Below are 25,955 nucleotides of genomic sequence, written 5' to 3'. Positions count from 1 at the left end.
AGAGCATTATCACAGGTCTGGACACAACTGTTATAGTTATTGTTATCATTCTTTGTGTGAACGCCATTGACGTTAGTGAGTGTAACATCAGATCAGATCTTCGTCCAATCAACAACTGTCTGGAAGAACCAGGTTTCACTAAAATGAACATCACAACACAAAAGAAAGGATCTGTTGCCTTACTTGACATGCAACTTGTCACTTTTACAGGGTGAAGCTGGTGATCAGGGTTACCCAGGACCACAGGGACCCCCAGGGACAAAGGTCAGAAGGATTCTTGCCCCAGTTTTGTTTACCGTTATGATATAAAAGCAAACTATTTTAAAGGGAATCTATTATGTCCCTTTTTACAAGATGTAAAATAAGTCTCTGATGTCTCTAGAGTGGAGGTCTGCTACCTGCTCCTACCACGTTTTATTCCGCACCCGACCGCTCCCATTGTATATTCAGTCTTTGTTTACCCGCTGCCTGCTTAGAATAATTTTCTACCCGACCCGACTGTTCCCATTCAATTTATATCTGGTTTCACAAATCTTATGTTTAAATTGGGAACTACCAAGAGAGAGAGAGAACAGATAAAACTTTATGTTGTGCAAGGATTGCAGGCTATATGTCAGTTTTGTTTGCCCCTTTGTGATGAGACATGAGTATCGCCTTAAACCTAAATTTACTCTTTAACCAACAATTTACTCTCAGCCACTGACCGAGGGTGCATCTCGTTACTAGTTTTACTTGATCTCAGTGCTGCATTTGACACCATCGACCACAATATCCGTTTGGCCAGCCAGTCAGTCGGACGGACGGTCGCTCCACAGCGGCCTCCGGCGGCTTTTCACATGAGAACAGCGCGGGCGCGAATGGCGCGCGCTCCCTAGAGGTGTCCGAGACGCGAAAAAGCGTGTACAGCGGCCTCTCGCAGATTCGCGAAAACAAAAACTGCTCGAATACGTACCTCCTGGGACGTATTTTGCGGTTTCCAGAAATGTCCGCTCGGCTACGTTTCCACAATAAGCCTGCGTTGCAAAGTTGTCTGCGATTCTTTCTAATATAAAGTCATGCAGTGTGAACAGAAGCGACGGAACACTACTCCACATAGTCATGCAGTGAGAAAACATCTGTGATGTGACTACTTTGAAAACCGTGCAGTCTGAACTCGGAATCAGTCGCTGACGTTATCTTCAGCAGCTGTGAAAACTCTAATGGCGGATGGCTGCTTCTTACTTAGGGCTGTTTATGCTAATGAGGGAGAGATTGTCACTAATGACAGGGGCTTTCCCCCTCTGATAACACATACAATCGGGGAATCAAAGTGTTTCTATAGACTATAGAATTAATTAATTTGTAACATTATAGACTGGCTGTAACAACACATTGTATAACCCCTTATTAAAGGGATTTTTACAAAATAGCTTCCCTTTAATTTAATTTCTTGAATTGTGATTGTTAAATATAAAACACACAATAACATTTTGGGAAAAAATATTGTGTATTTATCTTCTGTTTTTCATTTTTTAGCCACAGATTTAATTCTGTCCTCTCATCACAAATTTTAATGTTTGATCTTGTGCTCAGTTTCGTCATACCATCTGACCATTAGCTGATCATTAGAAGCACAATAGGAATGATTTCATAGAGTAATGGCCTTCATATGGACCTGATTGCTCTGTTCAAGCATAAGTGCTTCAGTCTTTCTCTCCAATCTGCTCTTTATTGATTTAAAAGCTCTGTATATGTTTGGCAGGGCGAGCAGGGAGAAAGAGGCTTTCAGGGTGAGAGAGGAATCGATGGGCTACCAGGGCTGAAGGTGAGCGCTGAGTGAAGCTCTTTCTATCATACAGTTGAAGTCAAAATGATTCACCTTCCTGTGATTTCCTTTTTTTAATATTTCTCAGATGATGTTTAACAGCAAGGAATTTTTCACTGTATTTCCTAAAATATTTTTTCTTCTGGAGAAAGTCTTATTTGGTAACACTTTATAATAACTACACACTATGAATCATTTACTAAGCATTAGTATCTAGTGAATTCATTATTTGTTAAGCATTAACTCTACCTTAATAGACGTTAGTAAGCAGTTTATAACTGCAGCTACATATGCTGTATTCTTGACATATTAGCACCTATATAATGTGCTAATTGTATTTTCATACTTAGTTAATAATTTATTTTTCATTACTAAATTAAGTATCACATTATTTACAAACCAGTTGTATTTAAGAGTAGTTGAGGGTTTTTAGGATAATTCAGACTGAGCAGGGCCAGACGGAATCTGCGGACGTTTTTGCTATTTCTGCAGAGGATTTTGGTACAAATCTGTGGATTTCTGCAGAATTATTTTGGGAGTATCCAGCGGAGTATTATAACTAAAACCTTAATATATTAAATAAAAAGTAATATATATATATGACTGAATAAAAACTGAATAAATTCAGATTTACACATTTACTCAAGTAAATAAACAGAATTAATAATGGGCTAAAAATATGCAGAAATCTGCTGAAAATCTGCGGAATTCTGCGCGCGCAGATTCCATGTGGGCCTAAGAATGAGTTCGTATATGATTAATAAACTATGGAAATAAACGTTTATATGTCTTATTATTCAGGCATACTAATAGTTAACTAATATGTTAGTAAATGCTTTATTAACTTAACTTCACACAGTTTTGTGAAGTAATATAAAGTGAGGACTATCAGAATTAAATGAAGAATAATCTTTGCAATCTTTCCTAAAAAGTAAAATTATTTTAAAGTTTAAACATTGCCGAAAAACAGGAGTGTCAAAATGCGACAAAGAACTGGATAAAACAACAACAACAATATAATAATTTAACAATGTAATAAGATGCAATGTTTAAACTCTACAGTGATTTTTATTTTAGATCAGGTTGCAAAGATTTATTTTTCATTTAAAGTACCGTTTCATTTGAGCATCTTTAAATGAACAGGAATGAATAATGTCATTTTTCCTGTTTTTGATTTAATTGAGCCTTTATTTGTCATTTATAAAGGTTTTATAAAGCATGAATAGTCCTCACTTTAGATTAGGTCACAAAACTAGATGAAGTTGAGTATATAAGGCATTTATTAACATACATAGTAACCATTAATATATGCCTGAATAATAAGACATATAAATGTTGATTTCAATAGTTTATCAATCATTTACTGACTCATTCTGAATTATCCTAAAAACCCTCACCTACTCTTAAATACAAATGGTTTGTAAATATTGTGATACTTAATTTAGTAATGAAAAATAAATCATTAACAAAGTATGAAAATACAATTATTAAGCACATTTTAAATATGTTTGTAAGTCAAGAATAGAGCTTTTGTAGCTGCGGTTATAAACTAACGCTTAATTAGTTAATGCTTAACAGATAATGAAATCACTATATGCTAATGCTTAGTACATGATTCATAGTGTGTAGTTATTATAAAGTGTTACCTTTTATTTCGACTAGAATAAAACCAGTATTTAATTTTTTTAAAGACATTTTAAGGTCAATGTTATTAGCCCCTTAAGTAATATTGTTTTTTGATTGTCTACAGAACAAACCATCGTTATACAATGTCTTGCCTAAAACCATAGCTTCCCTAATTAACCCAATTCAGCCTTTAAATAGCTTTTCAAGCTGAAAACTAGAATCATGAAAAATATCTATTAACATATTAAGTACTGTGCTTTTGCGTTTGGGGTAATATCTTTAAAATAATTAAAAATTTAACTTGAAGGGGTAATAGTTTTGACTTCAGCTGTATATATTGTATTTATAGTGATTCTTGTACCAGACATGGAATAACTAGATAACATTGGTGTGCTTGATTGTATGGTTTGATTTGGGCTTCATATATTTTTCAGGGAGATAAAGGTGATGTTGGAGAACAAGGGCCTCAGGGTGAAACGGTGAGAGATTTTTTTAATGTGAATTTTGATTTTCGTTATTACAAAATTGTAATAATACCTGAAACAATGTGAAATCACACTCCATTTACCACAAAGAAAAGCATATTTACACTGTCTATATAGTGCACAATGTCCCATTCGCCGTATGGAAAATATTAGAGATGCACCGAAATGAAAATTCTGGGCTGAAACCAAAACCAAAAACGTTGGATTCACTTAACTAAAAAAATAACTGAAATGATTGCTTTGTAATGTTATAATTGTTTTATGTTTTATTAAATAATATAATTTTGTAGGACATTTTTAAATGTAGCTCAACATTAAACTATACTGACAAAACACAAACACACACACAGTTATTAAAAGTACAATTGTATTTACAGTAAACAAGTCAAAAGAGATCATTTACGTTGTCATGACAACACAGCAGCACTATTGAAAGCAGCAGGAACAAGTATACAACATTAAAATGCCCTGTCAGCTAATCAAAGGTGCACTCCACTGCTTTTGCACCTATTAAAATGAATGTGTTTCATAGAGCAGTGCTTTCCACAGCCGGTGTGAAAGTCCCTTCACAGCACACAGTGACTACAGCTGACGCTTCAGATTATAGAGAGTATTCGATTTTACAGAGAATCTAATGTAAAGTGGGGAGTGATGTAATCAAAATGGTTAATTGTTATTGGCAGAAGTGATTGTGTGACTGGTTATTGTCGTTATTTAATGTTAGAAAGTGCCTTAACATTTAAATGTAATTTGGTAAGTGACTTCGACATGCTTTTGTGTGAACTTTATTACCATACAATTGATCGTTTACTTCAGATCTTCAAAATAAATGAAATGCTTATAACTTAATCTGATCAAAGAGCTTAGTATCATACAGATGACATAAGTTAGTATCTTGATAGTTAATAATGTTAAATATTTGTAAATTACACTATAAATAAAGCCCACTCACACACTGGCAGTGATTTTGGACTAAATTATGCAGAATATATATATTTTTTGAATATATATATTTTTTTCATTAGTAGAAATGCACTAATGAACTGAGTGGTATTTGGCTAGTCATGTGACCTAATGTAAAAAAGCTGTGTCATGTACATTTAAATGAGCTCTTATTAAGCTGAAAAAAACATTTTAAAAATTATTCCTTTCACTTAAATCAGGTCATTGTACTAAATAATCAAATGTTCCTGAAGCTTTAAGTTTCTGGAACTCGAACTTCCCATTTAGTCCAAAAACAGCTTTTATTGAAACCAAGCTACCGAAATGGTTTCCGTCCATTAAAACGGAAAGTTTCAAAGAAAGCCTCCAAAACATGGTATAAAATAGGCTATTACTATGATGGTTTATGATATAAACATCCTGCTAACATTATTAAGTGGACCTCAGAGTACATTGTTAAATTTACAAAATGCAATTCATGAGTTTTAGCCATATTTAAAACATTGGTTGAATAAATCTTTAAAGGGATAGTTTACCCCAAAATGAAAATCCTTGAAAATCCACCCTTCACTTGTTCCAGACCTGTTGGGCTTTCTTACTTCCATTAAACACAAGAGAAGAAGATATTGTGAAGAAATCTGGAAAGCTGGAACCATTTGTAATTTATGTTTTCCCACTATGGAAGTCAATGGTTACCGGTTTTCAGCTTTCTTCAAAATATCTTATTTTGTGTTTAACAGAATAAAGAAACTCATAAAGTTTTGGAACCACTTGAGAGTAAGTATGAATTATGCCTCCTTGTATGAAGCAATGTAAGATCACAGTTCAATAAATATTGCTTTCGATTAAAAGTATATACACTCACCGGTCACTTTATTAGGTACACCTTACTAGTACCGGGTTGGACCCATTTTTGCCTTCTAAATGGTTTTAATCCTTTGTGGTATAGATTCAACAAGGTACTAGCAATATTCCTCTGAGATTTTGCTCTATATTGACATGATAGCATCACGCAGTTGCTGCAGATTTGTCGGCTTCACATCCATGATGTGAATCTCTCGCTCCACCACATCTTGAAGGTGCTGTATTGGATTGAGATCTGGTGCCTGTGGAGGCCATTTGAGTACAGTGAACTCATTGTCATGTTCATGAAACCAGTCTGGGATGATTCACACTTTATGACATGGTGTGTTATCCTGCTGGAAATAGCCATGAGAAGAGGAGTACACTGTGGGCATAAAGGGATGGACACGGTCAGCAACAATCCTGAGGTAGGCTGTGGTGTTGACACAATGCTCAATTGGTACTAATGGGCCCAAAGTGTGCCAAAAAATATTTATATATCCCCCACACCATTACACCACCAGCACCAACAAACCTGAACCATTGATACAAGGCAGTATGGATTCATGCTCTTATATTGCTTTCACCAAATTCGGACCCTACATCCAAATGTCGTAGCAGAAATCGAGACTCATCAGACCAGGCAACGTTTTTCCAATTTTCTATAGTCCAATTTTGGTGAGCCTGTGTGAATTGTGGCCTCAGTTTAGCTTACAGGACCCGGTGTCACCCAGTGGGTTCCGTTGCTGCTGTAGCCCATCCGCCTGGACATTGGTTGGACATATTGTGCATTCAGAGCTGCTCTTCTGTAGACCTCGGTTGTAACGAGTGGTCATTTGAGTTACTGTTGCCTTTCTATCAGCTTGAACCAGTCTGGCCATTCTCCTCTGACCTCTGGCATCAACAAGGCATTTGCGTCTACAGAACTGCCACTCACTGGATATTTTTCTTTTTCTCACCATTCTCTGTAAACCCTAGAGATGGTTGTGCGTGAAAATCCCAGTAGATCAGCAATTTCTGAAATACTCAGACCAGCTCGTCTGGCACCAACAACCATGCTACATTCAAAGACACTTAAATCACCTTTCCTCTCCATTCTGATGCTCGGTTTGAACTGCAGCAAATCGTCTTGATCATGTCCACATGCCTAAATGCATTGAGTTGCTGCCATGTGATTGGCTGATTAGAAATTTGTGTTATCGTGCAGTTGGACAGGTGTACCTAATAAAGTGGCCACTAATTGTAGCTCTTAAAATGTGAGAAAATGTGCACATTTGTGTGACCAGAAATGTTTTCATCAAATCAGGGTCGCCCCGGTGAGAAAGGCATGTCAGCATCTGGTGACATCATCGACTTCAATGGAAAACTCTTAGATGCCTTTCAGGTGAGCTGTGGTTTGTATTAATGGTTATTGCTTGGAAAACTTCTCAACAACTATTACTTTTGCCAGTTTGGGATTCATGTTAATTTGTTGTTACTGGATAGACTTCCTGCTATGCAATTATGCAAACCTCAGATGACCATAAATGCATGGTTATATTAAAACCAAATGTCATTACATGTTCTGAAAATCTGGTTGACTTATTTTTTTCTGGCAGGCCATCAAAACCATCAGTGTCTCGGTAACCATACTGTAGCATGGGTTGCTATTTGTGCTTTTATTTAATATTTTTTATTATTTTATTTTATTTTATTTTTATTTTTTTTCTTGTTTTTTGTTTTGTTTTGTTTATTTTTATTTTTAATTTTATTAAATCCTTTTTTAAATTATTTATTTATTTAATTTTTTTATTACATTATTTAAATTTTTGATTTTATTTAAACATTTAATTTAATTTATTTTAATTTTTAATGTTAAAATTTTTAATTTAATTTAATTTAATTTAATTTAATTTAATTTAATTTAATTTAATTTAATTTTTATTTTATTTTATTTTATTTTATTTTATTTTATTTTTTGTTTATTTATTTATTTTTTTTTATTTAAGGCTGATCTTGACCCCTAACAAATACTCACTATGTGTGCGTGTGAAATGAAAACAATAGTTTAATTCAGATTAATAATTCATGATTTTGCAGTTGCCAAAAGCATTGAAGTTTCAATATAACGGTTGTTTATGGAGTTTGATCTTTTTATATAATGCGATTCATTTCATTAGTTTTATTAATTGTATTATTTTATCGTTTAATTACATGCAATGCATCTTTCTAATAATAAAATTATTACAAAATGCTTTACAGAATGAAATATAAATAATACTTAACATCTGATACAATAAACACAGCCACAATTAAAGTTTTTCGAGTATAGTTTTTTAAAACTATCAAAAGAAGGAACGTTTCTAAGCATCCAATGAATTCTGTATCAGATTTTTGAAGGAGTTGTTGTTTAGCCAAATCACAAATTTAAACTTCAAGCCTCGAATTCCATCAAACACTGAAGTTAAATAAACCCTAGTGCTATTTCTTTACATAGCAAGGATTTCCCAGACCATGCTCCTAATATTCCAAAAGCCAACATTTAGATTCTAAACAGAGCAGGCGCCAGTACTGAGCCCTGAAGAACACTCTGATGTATTGGCTGTAATGAGTCTGAAATGTGCTGGTGTTCAGGTAGAAAAAACTGGCAACATTTTAGATCATATTTTCAGTTCCAGTTCAATGCAGTGCCAGAAATCCAGTTCCAGCAATAAAATTATATATTTTATTTAATGTCAGCACTAAATCCTGCAAAAATCTAAACAAATCATGATTTTTGTTTGTATTGTATGCATCATTATTTATAAAAGCGTTGAAGTAAACATGGATAACAGATCTCCGACTGTGCCATTACAGCAGGGTGTTCCTCAGGGCTCAGTATTGGGTCCTGCTCTGTTTAGAAGCTAAACGCTGGCTGTTTGGAATATTACCCAGAAGCATGGTTTATTTAATTTCTGTGTTTGATTTAAACCGCACTTCCTTCAAAAATCAGATACAGGACTCATTGGCTGCTTAGGAATGCTCCTTCTTTTTTATCTGTATCTGATTTCTGAAAGAATTGTGGCTTCGTCAAATCACGAATATAAACTTCACGCCTTAAATTCCATCTAATTTTGTGTTCAGATAGAAAAACAAGTAGCATTCTGGAATATACTGTTAACCCTTTCATATGTGACTTTTAAATAGTCCAGCTGACCCTCCTGCCGGTTTATTTTTGTGACCATTACATAGAATCCATTGTGTTCTAAAATTCCCAAGGGGGCGCGTCAAGTTTATCACGTGACCCACCAGCCCCAATGATCTATGTATATATCAAACTTTTTTCTTTTTGCCCTTTTCTGTAAATATTGACACATGTTCTAATTATATTGTGAAATTGCAGATACTCCGATTCTCAAATATGTGATAGAACACATATTTGTCTTTTAAATCGTTTTGTAATGATTGTATTATTTGTTATATGCTGGGTAAAGCCCTTTCCTCCAGTGATGTGAAGTCTAGATAGGTTACAGCTGAGGAAACAGTTGATGACATGTGCTCTGAAAGTTCTAATCACACCGGTGTGATCATACACTTCAGGAACCAAGGCTGATCGCACCAGTGTGATGGTATGCACGAAAAGGTTCAATCCAGTTCCAACAATAAAATTATATATATTTTATCAAATGCAGCACTAAAATCCTAACAAAAAGTGCTACAAACCATCAGAATCAACTATGACGAGGAGGTCATTCATGACCCTTTCTAAAGCAGTTTTCATTTATACTATACAGATGATGTCTTTTGTTTGTATTGGCAGTAGCAGTATCAAAAGGCTGTGCCATGTACGCATCATTATCTATGAAACATTGAAGTAAACATGGCTAACAGATCTCAGACTCTGCCATTACAGCAGGGTGTTCCTCAGACCTCAGTACTGGGTCCTGCTCGGTTTATTATCTAAATGCTGGCTCTTTGGAATGAAGGCCTGTATGAATAATTATGTATAAAACATTGAAGTAAACATGGCTTATTAAAAATGATTCAAATAAGTGTTTTTGTAATACAACAGAAAATTTTTGGTTGAATTGTTTGTTGATATTCTTCCTCTGGCAATGTGCATCTGGGTTGTTTAATGAATGGTTCTTGTGGTTACATTTATAATGTCTGTTTAAATGTTCTGGATGATGCCTTTCTTTGAACGTCTGTGTTTTGTCATAGCAATTACGAAATGGGAGGAAAAATTAGGAGTTTTGTCGTTTTCAATGTCTGCAAGACTTTGCGGTCATCTCTATCAACACTGAAATCACTCTGAGATGATTATCGAACCACCAACCCTGATGGCACATTGTGCAGATGCATTGAAATCTGCTGAAAAATATCAGTCATAATTTTGGTTTGTAACGGTCTAAAGAATAACAGTATTTCCTTCAAAGAATGCCATCGACATTGTTAAGCATCATTAAGGATGTTGTTTTCAAACTCTAAAACATTTGAGATCCTGAAGGGATTACACATGAAGAATTATACTGGGAAAACATTTCCTTGTTATATAGCTGTCATAAAATGAGGTCTATCAGACGTTTGTGGTAAAGTGGGTTTGGAAAAATGCAATTTTACAAGCTTTAAATATGTTCCATTTACTTACCAAACAGGGTCCACCTGGCCCTCCGGGACCACCAGGACAAGAAGGTCCAAAGGTAAGCTTCGTTCACATTTTGATTTGGTGTTTTCATGAAATCTGCATGAAGGATTTGCCAGAATGCATTACCTAAGTTTGGTATAATGGGGTAGTTCACACCAAAATAAAAAAAAAAAACTTACCATCAAGTGGTTCTGAACCTTTATAAGTTCACTCAAAAATTTAATTTGCTGCTTGTTTAAACTACTTATTTACAATGAGTTGAAATAACACAATTATTAGGTTTTTGGGGACAAATTAATAGTTTTATGTTCAACTCACTTAAACTTGTAAATATTTTTGTTGGGACAATATGAAAGAATTGTTTTGAACCCAATATTTTTTACAGTGTTTTTTCCTTCGGTTGGACACAAAAGATGAAAAGAAGATATTTTAAAGAATGTTTGAAACTTGTCACCATTGTCTGCCATATTAGGAAAAATACTATTAAAGCCAACAGTTAAAAGCTTTCAACATTCTTCAAAATATCTAATTTCTTTGACAACTATTGACCATTACTATCAAAGCCAACAGTTAAAAGCTTTCAACATTTTTCAAAATATCTATTTTTTGATAACTATTGACTAGTTATATTAAAGTCAACCATTAAAGGCTTTCAACATTCTTCAAAATATCTTCTTTTTTGACAACTATTGACTAATACTATTGAAGCCAACAGTTAAAGGTTTCCAACATTCTTCAAAATATCTATTTTTTGACAACTATTGACTAATATTATTCAATTCAACGGTTGAAGGCTGTCAACATTCTTTAAAATATATATTTTTTTACAACTTTTGACTAATAATATTGAAGCCAAAAGTTAAAGGCTTTCAACATTCTTCAAAATATATAATTTCTTTGACAACTAGACCATTACTATTAAAGCCAACAGTTAAAAGCTTTCAACATTTTTCAAAATATCTATTTTTTTAAAACTATTGACTAGTATTATTAAAGTCAACCATTAAAGGCTTTCAACATTCTTCAAAATATCTTCTTTTTTGACAACTATTGACTAATACTATTGAAGCCAACAGTTAAAGGTTTCCAACATTCTTCAAAATATCTTTTTTTTTTTCTTTCAGGGAAAAACTCAAACAGGTTTTTGACAGAGTAAATGATGACAGAATTTGGGTGAACTGTCCCTTTAAGTCAGGGGTCACCAATCCTGGTCCTTGAGGGCCGGTGTCCCTGCAGGGTTTAGCTCCATCTTGCCTGGATTTTTAACACACCTGCCTGGATTTTTCAAGTATACCTAGTAAGACCTTGATTAGCTTGTTCAGGTGTGTTTGATTAGGGTTGGAACTAAAATCTGCTGGAGATCGGCCCTCCAGGAACAAGTTTGGTGACCCCTGCTTTAAGTAATAGGATTATGATAAATATCAGTTTTATATTTCTTAAAATATTTTTGGTTTATAAATTCAGGGTGAACTTGGCTTACCTGGACCTGCTGGGGTCGATGGTGAAAAGGTGATCACTGGTTTAATCTATTTAGAAGAATATCAGTTGTTTACTTGTATTTGAGTAGCTACAAATGTGTAATCCAACATAGATTACTAATTACATGATGAAAATTGCATATATTATACTGCTGATTTTACAGATATGTATTTTGACTATTTTTTGTTCTATAAGCATTTTTAAAGGGTAAAAAGACATTAATCACAATTAAAATATTAAGTAATTTTATTTTAACTTTTATTTATGGGTTTATTTAAATGTCAGGGTGATAAGGGAGACACTGGAGAGCCTGGTGAATCTGGAGAGAAGGGCGAGAAGGGAGAAATGGGCCTCTCGGGTCTCTCTGTAAGTATTCAAACTGATTTCTTCTAAATCATCTTGTTAATATTTTAGCATATTGTTAAAATTGATCAAATGTGTCATAGGGAATGGATGGGCAGAAAGGAGAGAAAGGAGACTCTATACTAGAAGACAATCTGGTACGTACAATCGAACCCAACTTGGTTGGTTTTGGTACATTAAAACTGTAGCGTTAAGGCTGATTTATACTTCTGCATCAAGCTCATTCGTATGGTGCAGCACAGCCTTCACGTAGTCGCATAGCCCGCAACACTCAAAAAATGTAACTACACATCGGAACGATGCATAGCACAAGCTCTGTGATTGGTCGGCTTGGTAGCTGTGCCGAGTGTGGGTGGTGCTAAGAGCCACGAGCCCGATGAAGCGAGTGTTTGCAAGTGTCGAGTCTCGTGAAGGAGCTCCGGGTGGAAGTTTTTGTTTTATGTTTACCTTATAATTACCTTACCTTTTTAGTTACTTGTACATTAAGATAGGTAAAAAAAAAAAACCCGCAAAGAAACTTGATACAGAGGAACATAACATAACCTACCGCCAGCTAGCATTTCGGAAATGTTTTTGCAGAGCAACACAAACAGCATGCAGAGGTATAAATAAATGGCTATGTGCAAGACATGCACCGTGGGTCATGGCCATCACTCGATGCAGAAGTATAAACCAGCCCTTACGAGTGCAGTCATTTTTTACTTGTACAATATGAGTGTTGTTGTTTTTTTCAACTCTCTACAGGTTCAGATGATTTCACAGCCTGGACCCGCAGGACCTCCAGGTCCACCAGGACCACCTGGATACATGGTGAGACTTTTTTAGATATACATATTGATGACAGTTGATGACTAACAAGCCAGCCTGATCTCACGAGGAAACTTAACTGTTTTATGCTTTGTTAGTTTAGTGGCTAATTCGTACAATTAAAAATGAATGATTTTTTTTTTTTTTTTAAAGGCATGGCACCAAACCCCGCCCTTAAACAGCCATCATTGAGGATAAGCAGATCCTACTAAATTGTACGAATGAGATCGTGTGAATTCATACGAATTAGCCACTAAATCAAAAAGTTATGAATAGACTGCCGTTACAAATGTCACTGATCATTATCAGTGTGGCAGAAACATGGGGTGGGCTCATTTGACAACCTGTCAGTCTGTCAGGATCATTACGAAGCTCTCACGCCACACCCTAGCAACCATTCATAGCACCCTAGCAACTAATCCCATATATGGCAAAAATGCAATCTCAATAATTATTTTTAATATTGAACGATAACCATATATATTTTAATATAAGCTTTTAATGCTTGCAGTTTTAAAAATTAGAGAGTCCATTAATTAGCATAACTTTTTTTGGCTGATACACTTTGGGTGACCGAAAATTCAGTACAATTAAAAATGTATGATTTTTTTTTAAAAGACATGGCCCTAAACCCCGCCCCTAAACCCAACCGTTATTGGGGAAAGCAAATTCTACTAAATTCTACGAATGAGATCTACGAATTCATACGAATTAGCCACTAAATCAAAAAGTTACGAAAAGCCAGCCTGATCTCACGAGAAAACGTAAGTATTTTATGTTTTGGCAGTTTAGTGGCTAATTCGTACGAATTCGTACGAGTTCACTCGTAAGAAATTGTATGATTTTAAAAAGGAGGCGTGGCACCTAACCCCACCTCTAAACTCAACCGTCATTGGGGGATAAGCAAATCATACTAAAATGTACGAATTAGATCGTACGAATTCGAACGAATTAGCCACTAAATGAAAAAGTTACGAATTGCCGTGAGATTGTGTTGGAATAGCCGTGAGATAGCGTTGAACAGGCTTGTCATATACAGGAACACAATTTTGAGTGAAATAATGACATCAAACTAAGATTGACAGGGTTATTTTTTTGTTTTTTAGGGTCATCGTGGCATGCCAGGCCAAAAAGTAAGTTTTCATTTCATTTAACATTTTTTATTCTAGATGTCTAGATGCCTACATTGATTCCTACACACAATACTTATATAATAATCTTTAAGTGCTTTGAACTAAATAATAAATATGTGGAGATCAGTTTAACTTTGTATTCAATTTCCCACAGGGAGATTCAGGAGAGAGTATTAAAGGAGAGAAGGGAGAAACCGGTGCTCCAGGAACACAAGTGAGGCCATATCTAATCCCATAATGCACTAGTCCAGAATTTCAAAGCTAAAGCCATATTTTTATACATTACATGTACAGTTGCCCTGTGAATGATATGAATGTGAAGTTACCCTTCTGTAATCATTTATTAGCGGTGCGTACTTTGCAAATCATCCCTGGTCTTCATCTGTTTGGGAATCACTTAGTTCTGGACAAAACTTCGGCATGTAACTAGTCCTGCACTGTTTGTCATAAACTCTTGAATGAGGGGGTCAGATCATGTGGGTTATTAAGGAATGATGTGCTATGACTTTTCTAAGAGTTTTGGGGTAAATTGCCCCCCATAGGGCAAAAACGTTCAAATATACCATTGACTTAACATTGTAATTTTGATAAATCATAGCAACAACATGACAATTTGGTAGAAGGATGTGGTTTACCACATTTGAAGAGGATTGCAGACTGTGTGAGAACATACATGGCAATGTGGAAAACGTTGTACACCTGGGGCACAAAATTGCCTCACTTACAGTGAATGGGACGGCCCATTAAATGTTAATACATCCCATAGACTGCCATTATAAATGTCACTGATCATTATCATTACATAGCAGTGTTGTAGAAACATGGGGGTGGGCTCATTTCACAACCAATCAGTCTGTCAGAATCAATATGAAGCTCTCACGCCACACCCTAGCAGCCATTTATTTATACCACCCTAGCAACTGATCCCATAGTATGCTATCATAAAAGGGCCAAATGGATATCTTTGCATTGCAGTTGTTGTTCCCATACACCTAATTTTATTCACGTTGGAATATCGCATAAAATAATGCTTGATGGAAATGCCAAGATGTGCATAAACTGTGAAAATACGCTTAATAAAACCCCTATGCGCACTACTGAGTTGGATAAACATTCTATCCTGTCCTATCTGATAGACTTACAGGAACTAGTAGTGACTAGCTACATGCTAATAATGATTAGCTAAATACAACATGCTAAAAATCCTTTAGGCGAAAAAAAAAATTGAGGAAAAAAATCAGATCAGGTGTTCCTCAGAGCTCAGTACTGGGTTCTACTGGTATTAAACTATGTGAAAATGTTAACCAACAACATACAGAATCGTGTTAAAACATAGTAGCAACATCAAGTTAAGGGCTAAAACATTTGAATGTCAAGCTAACAATGATAAAGAAGTGCATATCTAGATAATGCTATTATGCTTTATAGGGCCTTCAGGGTCTTCAAGGACCACCAGGAACAACAGGATTAGTTGGCCTCCCTGGAACAAAAGGTGAAAAGGTAAACAAATGATCATTGTTTAAACTATTGATTAATTTTTGTTTAATGAATGTCAAGTTTATGTGGGGTGATACAGTGGTGTGGTTAGCACTCGTCACAAAGCTACAGTAGGTCACTGGTTCGAGTCCTGGCTGGACCAGTTGGCATTTCTGAGTGTATTCCCAGTACTGGGTTGTGGCTGGAAGGGCATCCGCTGCATAAAACATATGCTGGAATAGTTGGTGGTTCATTCCACTGAGGCAACCCCTAATAAATAAGCCGAAGGAAAATGAATGAGCAAATGAAGTTTGAGCAGATGTGTTTGTGGTTGGGTTTATTTCAGATGCTTTATTTTGTAAATGAATGGCCAAAATAATAATACAAACGGTTCAAGTTTGTGCCATCTACACCCGATTAATTATAGTTAATATTATATGTATTTTTCTACAGGGAAAGCAAGGGGAACCTGGATTAGATGTAAGTAGCAGCGTTGTATTATTGAGTTTAAATTTTTTAATTAAATTTTTTATGTATTATTATTATTTCATATTTTGTTAGGTTTTTTTTTGGCATTATTATTGCTTCTATATATGCTAACTATTTTTATTGGACATTTTGTAATTTTGGTTTAGTTAAAAAAAAAAAACATTTCATAAATAATTTAAGAAAATGTATTTATAGGGAAAATGTATATGGCTGATTCCAGCGTTATGGATGTGACATTTGCAGTAAAAATTCTAAACATAAATTCGCAGAGAAAGTATACGTTAACATTATATTGAATCATCTGTTTTCTGTTTTCCATCATTTTCCAAAACAACTAACCACAGAGTTATGGGATCAAAAAAATTCAATCTGTGAACATTTTTATACTTTAAATGAGGAAAATAAACAAGCGTTATGGATGTGACAAAAAAAGTCTGCGAGTTTACAGTATACAACATATTTTGTAGAAATTCTGTGAATTAAACTGCACAACCCAAAATAAATAATGCTCAACAAAAGCATAACAGTTGGCTCTTTATAGAACAAAACTGATTGATTTTATTTTATTTTGACATTTTTGCATTTTTGAGGGAAAAGCTTTGTTATGGATGTGACACTTTTTCGTTATGGATGTGAAATTGCCATTTGTTTGACTTTGGTAAATCAAATATAATAGTTTAAAAACATTGACAGAGACATTTTTAAGTATTTTTAAAGTACTGTAAAACACTTGCCTGCGCAAAAAATGTAGAAACGGTTTCGCTATTTTGGTGAAAACATTTTTCTTTTCATGGCAAGGTTGACATTTTCATGGAATTGCTCATACATACTTTTCCCATTGATTTTATACTGACCTACTGTCATTATCTGTAAATAAATGCTCAATATTTTCACATTTGAAATTTTTAAGAAACCTCATCAGTAGATGTGTAAAACACACACAACTGAACACTATTAATGGCAAATGTGTATTATTCTAACCTTGATAAGCAGCAGGTTTATATTTATTTATTACATATATTTATTTAAGTGCTAGTGGATCCGTAGTTTTACATTGTAGTTTTGATATTTTTGCATTATTTTCTTTCAGGGTTTTCCAGGTATTAAAGGAGATCGAGGTGAACGAGGAGAGAGAGGAGAAAAGGTACAGCACAGTACATTTACTGTACATCAGCACATGAATCATACTTTCATACACATTTATTTATTTAATTCATTCGTTTATTTAATGACCACATATACAGTGCCCTCCACTTACATTAACACAACACAATTCATTTAGGCAGAGGGAGAGAGAGATCATATGAATGAATGAACGAACGAACAAACTATTTTGGTCCAACTGTGCATAAATCACAACACATGGACATGATATTCAAGGCTTACTGGTCAAAAAAAGCCTAGATTTGAAGAAGTTGGGCAGAGAACTTTTCTGTCATAAACTATACAGATCAACTTGTCAAATGTGCTTGGCAGCAAAGTTGCGAGAAAAAGAAATATCATTGCTTAAGGATGTTATGTACAAGATTGTTTTTATAAAGTAAAACCAGCAAACAGATTAAATAGAGCAGCAAATTCTCAAACCTCAGGGGCCTGTACCAAGAAGCTGGATTAGCTTGCTAGCTAATTAAGTTTCAGTTTAGCTTGACTTGGGTTTCAGGTATTATGATGTCAGCTTGACTTTAATCACTCCATGTTGGCATGGTACTATGGAGCAGCTGAGCTGAGCTACGTTCATGGTACCTAAAACCCAGAATTGGTGCAAACTAAGGGCTTACTCACACTATGCCATCCGTACCGTGCCCAGGCCCGTTTCCTGGATCGTTTGAGAAGTGTGAGTGCGCTTGGCCGGCCCTGGCCCGGTTGGAAGAGGTGTGCCTGAGCCCGGTTCACTTGGGCTTTGCGCGGTACGCTTGTGTGTGAGTGCAAAACGCGCCAAAGCCCGAAACTGAAAGCGAGACGTGACTTTTAAGGCACTGTTCTTATTGATTTATTAATAATTCTTACTGTTCAGTGAACGCAAACTGCCGTAGTTTATTAAAGACGCAAACCCCTCACTGCACGACTGCTGCGCGCCTTCAGCAGACCTCCTCGTTCCTGCAGCACGAGAGCTTTATGATTGTTTATGAGCGCCAAAAGTGGCGGATCTGTTCGGCGAAATATCTAAATGCGTGTCACCGCATCCCTAAGGACTGTGGCGAAATATTTGACGGCATATCAAACGACTGAAACGATATAACTAGAGAAATCTCCACTGTGCTGCTGAGTGAGAGAGCGCTTCTCACTGAACAGCGAAGCAGCGATGACGTAAGCGTGCCGAAGCCCGTTTGTGGTGTCAGCGCGGGCCGTCGGGGGAGACGGGAGGGGGGGACAAGCGTGCTTTGGCCCTGTTCGAGGCAACTGTACCTAGTGTGAGTACGGCGTAAAACTTAACATGCTAGCCAGTCTTGGCCAGAGGAGAAATGGTCCTGCCAAACTGAGCCTGGTTTCCCTCAAGGTTTTTTCCTTTCATCAGTTGGTAAAGTTTTGTTCGTTGCCACTTTCGCCACTGGCTTGCTTGGTTTTTGGACTTGTGAAGCTGCACATCGATGGATTTGATCTTCAGTGTTTGGACTTTCAGCAGTGAAAATTAAACCCAACTATCCTAAGAGAGTGTGTCTGTGCATGGACATCATCAGGAAGGCTATTGCCGAGCTTAGGAGCCATAAATGAGAAGCCTCAACCTCCTTTAGTAGATTTTAGAAATTAGCTCTTTCATGCTCCGTAGTCAGCAACAGTCCAGTCTACTTTTAGATATGCACTAGCAAACTTCCATTCACTTGTTCCCCCTGGGAATCACTGATGCCATTTTAAAGTGCGTTCCACTTCATCAAGTGAAAGGAGGAAGTTGACATGGACATACTCACGATCCCTTGATTTGACAGAGGGAGTGAGTTGGCTTCATATGCCCACTCCAGCACCTATATGTCCCAGAACGCAACGCGATTGTGATGTCACAACAGTGTAGTTCCCAAGTGCTTAAGGCAGGGGTCTCCAAACTTAGTCCTGGAGGGCCAGTGTCCTGCTGAGTTTAACTCCAACTTGCTTTAACACACCTGCCAGGATGTATATTATATTATAATATATTATATTATAATATATGTTTATTTAGGGCGAAGCAGTGGCGCAGTAGGTAGTGTTGTCGCCTCACAGCAAGAAGGTCGCTGGTTCAAGCCTCGGCTCAGTTGGCGTTTCTGTTTCTAAAGGGACTAAGCCGACAAGAAAATGAATGAATATATTTATTTTATTTATTTTATTTATTTATTTATTTTTTTTGATGCACAAAAGTGTTCTTGGAGCTTCATATGATTACAGTTGAGCACTGAAGTTGTAGCACTGGGATGTTTTGACAATGTTTTTGGTTTCATTTCTGATCTCTGAACATCTCTGGGTATATCTAAAGTATGTTCATTTGTGTTCCAGTGATAAACAAAAGTCTCAGGGGATTGGAACAACATGAATAATTAATAGAGATTTCAAGAGTTCACACTTAGCTGATGATTTATAAAAGCTTGTTTGGCATGTTGTCCCGGGAGAGAGCCCTGAGCTCAAGGGCTCCTCGAGCCCGGGGCTTCCTCCCGTTGGCAGAGCAAGAGGGGAGCCTGAGCTCGGTGGATCTCAGAACTCCCCTGCTGCGGTAGTTAAGGGAACAAAAGGGATTAGACAAAGCTTGATTGTTATGTATGTTGAATGTCTTTGGATGGTGGGAGGACACCGGAGAATCCGGGGAAAACCCACGCGGACACGGGGAGAACATACAAACTCCTCAAAAAAACACCCACCGGTCCTGTGGAACCAGGGCTGGCAGTGTTCTTGCTGTGGGGCTCACAGTGCTAACCATTGGGCCGCTGTGCCACCCAATCAGAGGTAAAGGAGGAGAATAGGGAGGAGGGGGGTTTCTTCCAAACGAAGATAAAATGGACTGAAAACTGTGGCTATTTATATTAGCTTAGGGCTCATATGATTGGAAGATAGTGATTAGCAAATGTGAGACCGGCCGAGATAAATCATAAGCACGTGATCCTCTCGAAATTAGTTTATGAATAAACTTCACTTTATTTTTGGGTGAACTAACTCTTTAATATTTTAATCAAAAGGTTAACAATAAAAAGGTCTTTACCACGCGTACCAGTATTAGCGGACAGCATTGAGCCTCTTAAAATAATCTTGTTGACTGGATGTCTCTGGTTTGACAGGGGGATCGTGGTCCTGTAGGAAAGAGAGGCCTGAAGGGGAAGAAAGGCGAGCAGGGGCCGCCAGGTCTGGATCAACCCTGTCCTGTGGTGCGTGCTAAAGCTACTTTTCACATGTTTATACGTGTTGATGGTTCACAGATTCATACTGCTGAAAATCAGGAGGAAAAACATTCCTGGTAATTCTGTCAGGAACAACAAAGCGTGAGCTCAGACATTTTACAGACGCATCTTTTTCCCCTCTTTTACAAGTTTCCTCGCTTGACTTCTGTATGTTTCCTTAAGCTGATGTTCTCTCGAGTGTGTGTTTAGTCATTATGGTAGCGTTTATTGTGTGTATGTGCTCTGGCTGACAGGGAGATGAAGGATGTAAGAAAGAGGCAGTAGAAGCGGGGTCTTCAGCTCCTGAGGCCCCCTGCCCGCTGGTACAGTATTCCTGCATGCAGATTTATAACACTTCCTCATTTCTCCTTTTTAACTGCTCTTTTTCAACTGTCTTATGTTTGTCATCTCTATGCTCGGCTAATTATAGACTTTTCACAGGGTCCTAAAGGGAGGGTCAACCCAAAAATATTTCGCCAACATTTATTCCCACTTCACTTGAGTTTCTATTGTTGAACTTAGAAGACATTTTGAAAACTGCTGGTTGCTGACACTCATTGACTCAAAGTCCTTAAGGGCAAGTCATTTCACTTAGCGGCCATCTTTAAAACGTCTCTTAGACAGTGTACTTGGGTAATCTGCTTGAATGGGGAAACATCAATTTCTGCAAAATTGCTCACCAAGCGTATTAATAAATTTAATATTAGAAATCACCAGTAAAATTAAACAACAACTGTCTCTTTAGTTTCATTTCTAAACTCACATCTGTTCTGACCCCCTCCCCCAGAGAATCCTCAGTCTATAGTGATCAATAGCTCCTTTCACACAGTGATACCGGTAAATATATGGAAAATTTCTGGAACGACTTTACCAGTAAATTGAAAAAAGCGCTGTTCACACAGGCGAGGACGTTACAGAATTTTTCCGGAAAAGAGCATTCACACATCCATTCCAAAATACCGGTAAATTCTGACATCATTAACCAGAAATGAGCTCTAAACTGCTACGCTTGTATTTGTAAACATTTGACACCATCACAAACTCTGTGGATGGATGAGTATTGTGAACAACTTCGATGAAAACATATAGAGAAACACTTTCGCATGTCGAGATGTACAGGATATGTGTGTGTGCTCATGGGCTGTTTCATGGGCACACGCAAAGCTTGAAGTTAAACAACGGCTTATTATAAGCATCTTATCGATAATTAATTACACGGTTGGCATTAAGATGAACATATTAACGTTATCTGACTAATTTCTAGCAGCTAAATGTGTCTGGAAAAATATTCAAAAGCTTTTATTCTCATAAACCGCGCGGACGTGAATGCTTCTGACTGTTCTGATTGGCTAAAGCAGACGTCTCACGTCAGCACGTCCTAGACATGCACGCGCTCTTTCTGGCAATCTTCCTTTTGCATTCACACAGCGCAGCATTCTGGCAAATTACTGGTAATGTTACAACTTCTCTTTCTGGAAAAAAGCCAGAACGAATTTACCGGTATTTTCAAAAAGGGCTTGTTCACACATACAACCTTTCCGGAAAAATGCCAGTAATTTTCCGGAAAGGTGTGTATGTGCGAAAGGGGCTAATGATTGGCTCCTTTACTGGAAGGTGGGGCTTCATTTGCCATATTGACTGTCACACTTTACGTTACGAGTGACATGCGTTGTGTAATCTATAGTCTTTGATTGACTTCTGTAGTAAATACAGTTGTTGTCAGAATTATTTTTTTTGTATATATATTTTTATTAAGTTTTTGCTTTTATATACATATAAACAAATTATAATAAATAAATAAAATAACATCCTTGCAAAATAATGATGATTTAATGACAACAACAGTTAAACAAATAACAAAAAAACAAACAAAAAGGTACAGTTCAGCTCACAAACACAAATAGGGCTTTACAGGTGCCTATATACATACATGGGAGTTCAGTAGGTCTGGAAAATTTAAAGAATATTGAAGTATTAATAGTAAGTGTGAAGCAATCAATAAAACCAACCATGACATTCTTAAATAAATCCTCTTGTCAGAATTGAAGCAATATCAAAATCAATATATGCCAGGAAAGGTTCCCAGATTTTATGAAAAACTCCACTTTTGTTATGTAGTCAGAATTATTAGCCCCCCTTTGAATTTTTTTTCTTTTTTAAATATTTCCCAAATGATGTTTGACAGAGCAAGGAAATTTATTAGTTATATATATATAAATATACATTTTAATATGTTTCATATTTGAAGTGCTTTGGCAATACTGTACTTAATGTCATGCCAATAGAGCAACTTGAACTTGAGAGAGAGAGAGAGAGAGAGAGAGAGAGAGAGAGAGAGAGAGAGAGAGAGAGAAAGAGAGAGAGAGAGAGAAAGAGAGAGAGAGAGAGAGAGAGAGAGAGAGAGAGAGAGAGAGAGAGAGAGAGAGAGGGGTGATTTTCAGTTTTGGGTGAACTGTCCCTTTAAAAAGTCTCACTTTTAAATATTTAAATGCTATATGCAGCTGTTTAGTGAGTTTCCACCTAGATTTGTTGTCCCACACCGATACAGGTGTAAATGCTAAGTTTTGGTATAATTTTACAGGAAACTTGTCAAAAAATTAATGTTTGACATTGATGTCTAAAAGTGTTTTAAAAATTGAAGTGCTCCAGAACCCCGTGGGCAACAGGTTTGTGCTTGTTTCCAGCACCTAAGCAGCCAGAAATATGAAGAAATAGAAAATAAATGTCTCCATCATAATCTAGGCAAGAGTTATTCTAGACCAGCTGAAGGAAAGAGTAACACTCAACTCAGTAGATGTGCTGTTGCTGAATAACTCAGACCAGTCTGTCACCAACAACCATGCCGCGTTCAAAGTCACTTAAATCATCCTCATTCTGATGCTCAGTTTGAACTCCAGCAGATCGTCTTGACCATGTCTACATGCCTAAATGCATTCATTTGCCGCCATGTGATTGGCTGATTAGAAATTAGCGTTAACAAACAGTTGGACAGGTGTACCTAATAATGCGGCCAGAAACAACTTACCTGATCAAGCTTTATACAAATTTCCATTATTATTAGTAATGTTACTTGCAAAACACCTCAGATTTTTTTTTGTAATTGAATGTCTTGCTTGTGTTTTAGTGTTATTTTGTGTTTTTGGATGTCTACTAGTTATTGATCATTCATATTAATTCTCAACACAAGGTTTTGTTTATTAACGTTGCGATAGAGATGACAATTGTTCCTTGTTCTTATGTTTTTTTTTTTGTTTTTTTTATTCAAGGGTCCTGATGGTCTTCCAATACCAGGATGCTGGCACAAGGTTAGTAAAAAGTGGGAAAAACTTCCATTATAGTAAATATATAAATATATTATATATATATATATATATATATATATATATATATAAAAACATATATAAAGATATAATCCAGTGTTAATGTGTGAATTTATTTATAATAACAACCATTTCAAATGAAGTGCCTGCAGTGCTTTATAGGGGTGTGACAGAACATTGTGTATGGTGTGACGTCATTTTTGTGTATTATATGAGCTTGTTTATACAGTGTACACTCAGCTTTTTTCAGCATCTTTGTAATACAGATGCACGCTTTAGTAAACCAAACTCATATACTGCATTTAATCCATCTACATCTCATTTATAAATCAAACTCACTTAAATTCTCACTTTTTTGAGGGATAATGTGTGGATTCTTGCCTGTGACAATCTCTGATTGGTTAACAAACGTATAAATCTCAAAGACGACCTGCTTTAGATATAAAACCGGCAAGTTTGTATTTCTACGGTGATAAATGGATGATCACAAGATATTGTGCTTACTGTTTTACTGTTTATCTTCCATGTGTGAGCATTCGATTGTATTAAAATACACACTATGGGCTCTATTTTGACGGTCCATGCGCAGAGCGCAAAACGCAGGGCACAAACACTTTCAGGGCAAGTCAGAGCGCGTTTTTGCTAATTTAAGGACGGGAAAACCTGCTTTGCGCCAAGGCACATGGGCTAAAAGGGTTGAGTTTATTTTCTTAATGAGTTATAGGTGTGTTTTGAGAATAAACCAATTAGAGTCTCATCTCCCATTCCCTTTAAGAGCCAGCTGCGTCGCGCCAAGAGCGCATTCACTATTTACAGGACGCAAAGTAAGTCTAAGTGGAAAAAATTAGCATTTCACTAGCAAACAGTTAACAGTTTTATAACAGAAAACTGTTAAACAGAGCATCTACTGAGTGAGAATGAGAGATAATGGAACTACTTTCACATTCGCTCATGGATAGGGAAACCTTTACGCACAGACATCAATTAGTTTATAAATAAATACTTTTGTTTGTTAAGCGCAAATATTTGTTTCAAAACTATTTCTAATAGTTCTAATTACCAGCAAACGAATAAATGAACAATAATAACAAAATGTGCTCAAAAACCTGAGTTATATCCTAAAACACATGCTGTGCCCCATATGGTCTAAAACCTGACAGGTGGGCAAATCTAAGCTTGTTTTTAATAAAACAAATATAAATATAATAAATAATACTGCTAATAATAGTAACATTATATAAAAGCAAATTGTTATGAATGAACTGAAAAAGCCTCCCGAGATGAAGAAGACATAAAAGCAGTGATTTTTCATATTTATGTAGGCTAGAAAATAATGTTTTGTAATATTTTAATTCTTTATATTTATATTCTATATCTATTCTTATTATATCCTATATATATCCTTAATATTTAAATTTTTTCATATGTAAAGATATTTTTCTATTGCTCTCTTGTGTGTATTAAGCAGTGTGTAAGCGAGGCGCAACTCTGCACCGGAGTTTAGACCGGGTTAGTTTTGGTCTAATGAAAAATCTATTATAGTTTCTCAAAATAGCGACGCGCCAGCGGTCCGCCTCAGAACGCCTTCCTTTTTAGACCAAAACGCCTATGGGCGCACAAATGAGCGCTAATGCATTTGCTATTTAAACAGCGTAGCGCAACGCCTCAAAACGACTCTTGCGCCAAGAGGAAACTACCCAAAGACTATTGCGCCGCGCCTTGCGCCACATTGCGCCGGGTGTATGATAGGGCCCTAGGTGTCTAATTGTATTTCATTAAGTGATATCTTAATACAAACATTCTTTTGCTACCAATATCTCTTGGCAGGCTAGCTTTGCCAGTTTCAGACTGGCAAAATACGAACTATTACAAACTATTATACACTATTTAAATGGTAGACCCCTCAAGTATGTTCATTTTACTTACACTACCAGACAAAAGTCTTGTCGTCGATCTCAGTTGTAAGTGCAACAAATAATAACTTGACTTCTAGTTAATCATTTGGAAAAGTGGCAGAAGGTCGATTTTTCAGATGAATCATCTGTTGAACTGCATCCCAATTATCACAAATACTGCAACCAACATGAACCCAAGATTCTCACAGAAATCAGTCAAGTTTGGTGAAGGAAAAATCATGGTTGGGGGTTACATTCAGTATAGGGGCTAATGCTGCCCATTACATTACAAACCACAGGAGAGGGCAAATTCCTCAGCAGGATAGCGCTCCTTCTCATACTTCAGCCTCCACATC

The 25,955-nt window shown here is 36.3% G+C and overlaps 2 protein-coding genes across 2 annotated transcripts in view; one reads left to right on the top strand and one right to left on the bottom strand.

The window, feature by feature from the left end:
* The window catches only part of adam19b (ADAM metallopeptidase domain 19b), a 248,445-nt gene that overhangs the window by 131,774 nt on the left and 90,716 nt on the right, over positions 1-25,955 (bottom strand). The window lies entirely within an intron of this gene.
* col23a1a (collagen type XXIII alpha 1 chain a) overlaps positions 1-25,955 on the top strand; it is a 65,972-nt gene that overhangs the window by 35,458 nt on the left and 4,559 nt on the right. The window contains exons 10-26 of the mRNA XM_087280954.1: positions 211-264; positions 1,742-1,804; positions 3,865-3,909; positions 7,007-7,084; positions 10,314-10,358; positions 11,768-11,812; positions 12,068-12,148; positions 12,229-12,282; positions 12,890-12,955; positions 14,059-14,085; positions 14,240-14,299; positions 15,514-15,585; positions 16,015-16,041; positions 17,141-17,194; positions 20,286-20,372; positions 20,639-20,707; positions 23,651-23,689. Coding sequence (XP_087137080.1) covers positions 211-264; positions 1,742-1,804; positions 3,865-3,909; positions 7,007-7,084; positions 10,314-10,358; positions 11,768-11,812; positions 12,068-12,148; positions 12,229-12,282; positions 12,890-12,955; positions 14,059-14,085; positions 14,240-14,299; positions 15,514-15,585; positions 16,015-16,041; positions 17,141-17,194; positions 20,286-20,372; positions 20,639-20,707; positions 23,651-23,689 — 966 coding nt within the window. The remainder of the gene's footprint in view (positions 1-210; positions 265-1,741; positions 1,805-3,864; positions 3,910-7,006; positions 7,085-10,313; positions 10,359-11,767; positions 11,813-12,067; positions 12,149-12,228; positions 12,283-12,889; positions 12,956-14,058; positions 14,086-14,239; positions 14,300-15,513; positions 15,586-16,014; positions 16,042-17,140; positions 17,195-20,285; positions 20,373-20,638; positions 20,708-23,650; positions 23,690-25,955) is intronic.

This window comes from Danio rerio, chromosome 14 (genome assembly GCF_052040795.2).
Source record: "Danio rerio strain M-AB ecotype USA chromosome 14, GRCz13ab, whole genome shotgun sequence".
Classification (NCBI taxonomy): domain Eukaryota; kingdom Metazoa; phylum Chordata; class Actinopteri; order Cypriniformes; family Danionidae; genus Danio; species Danio rerio.
The sequence above is the reverse complement of the archived record's forward strand: the minus strand, read 5'-3'. Positions and strand labels throughout refer to the sequence as shown.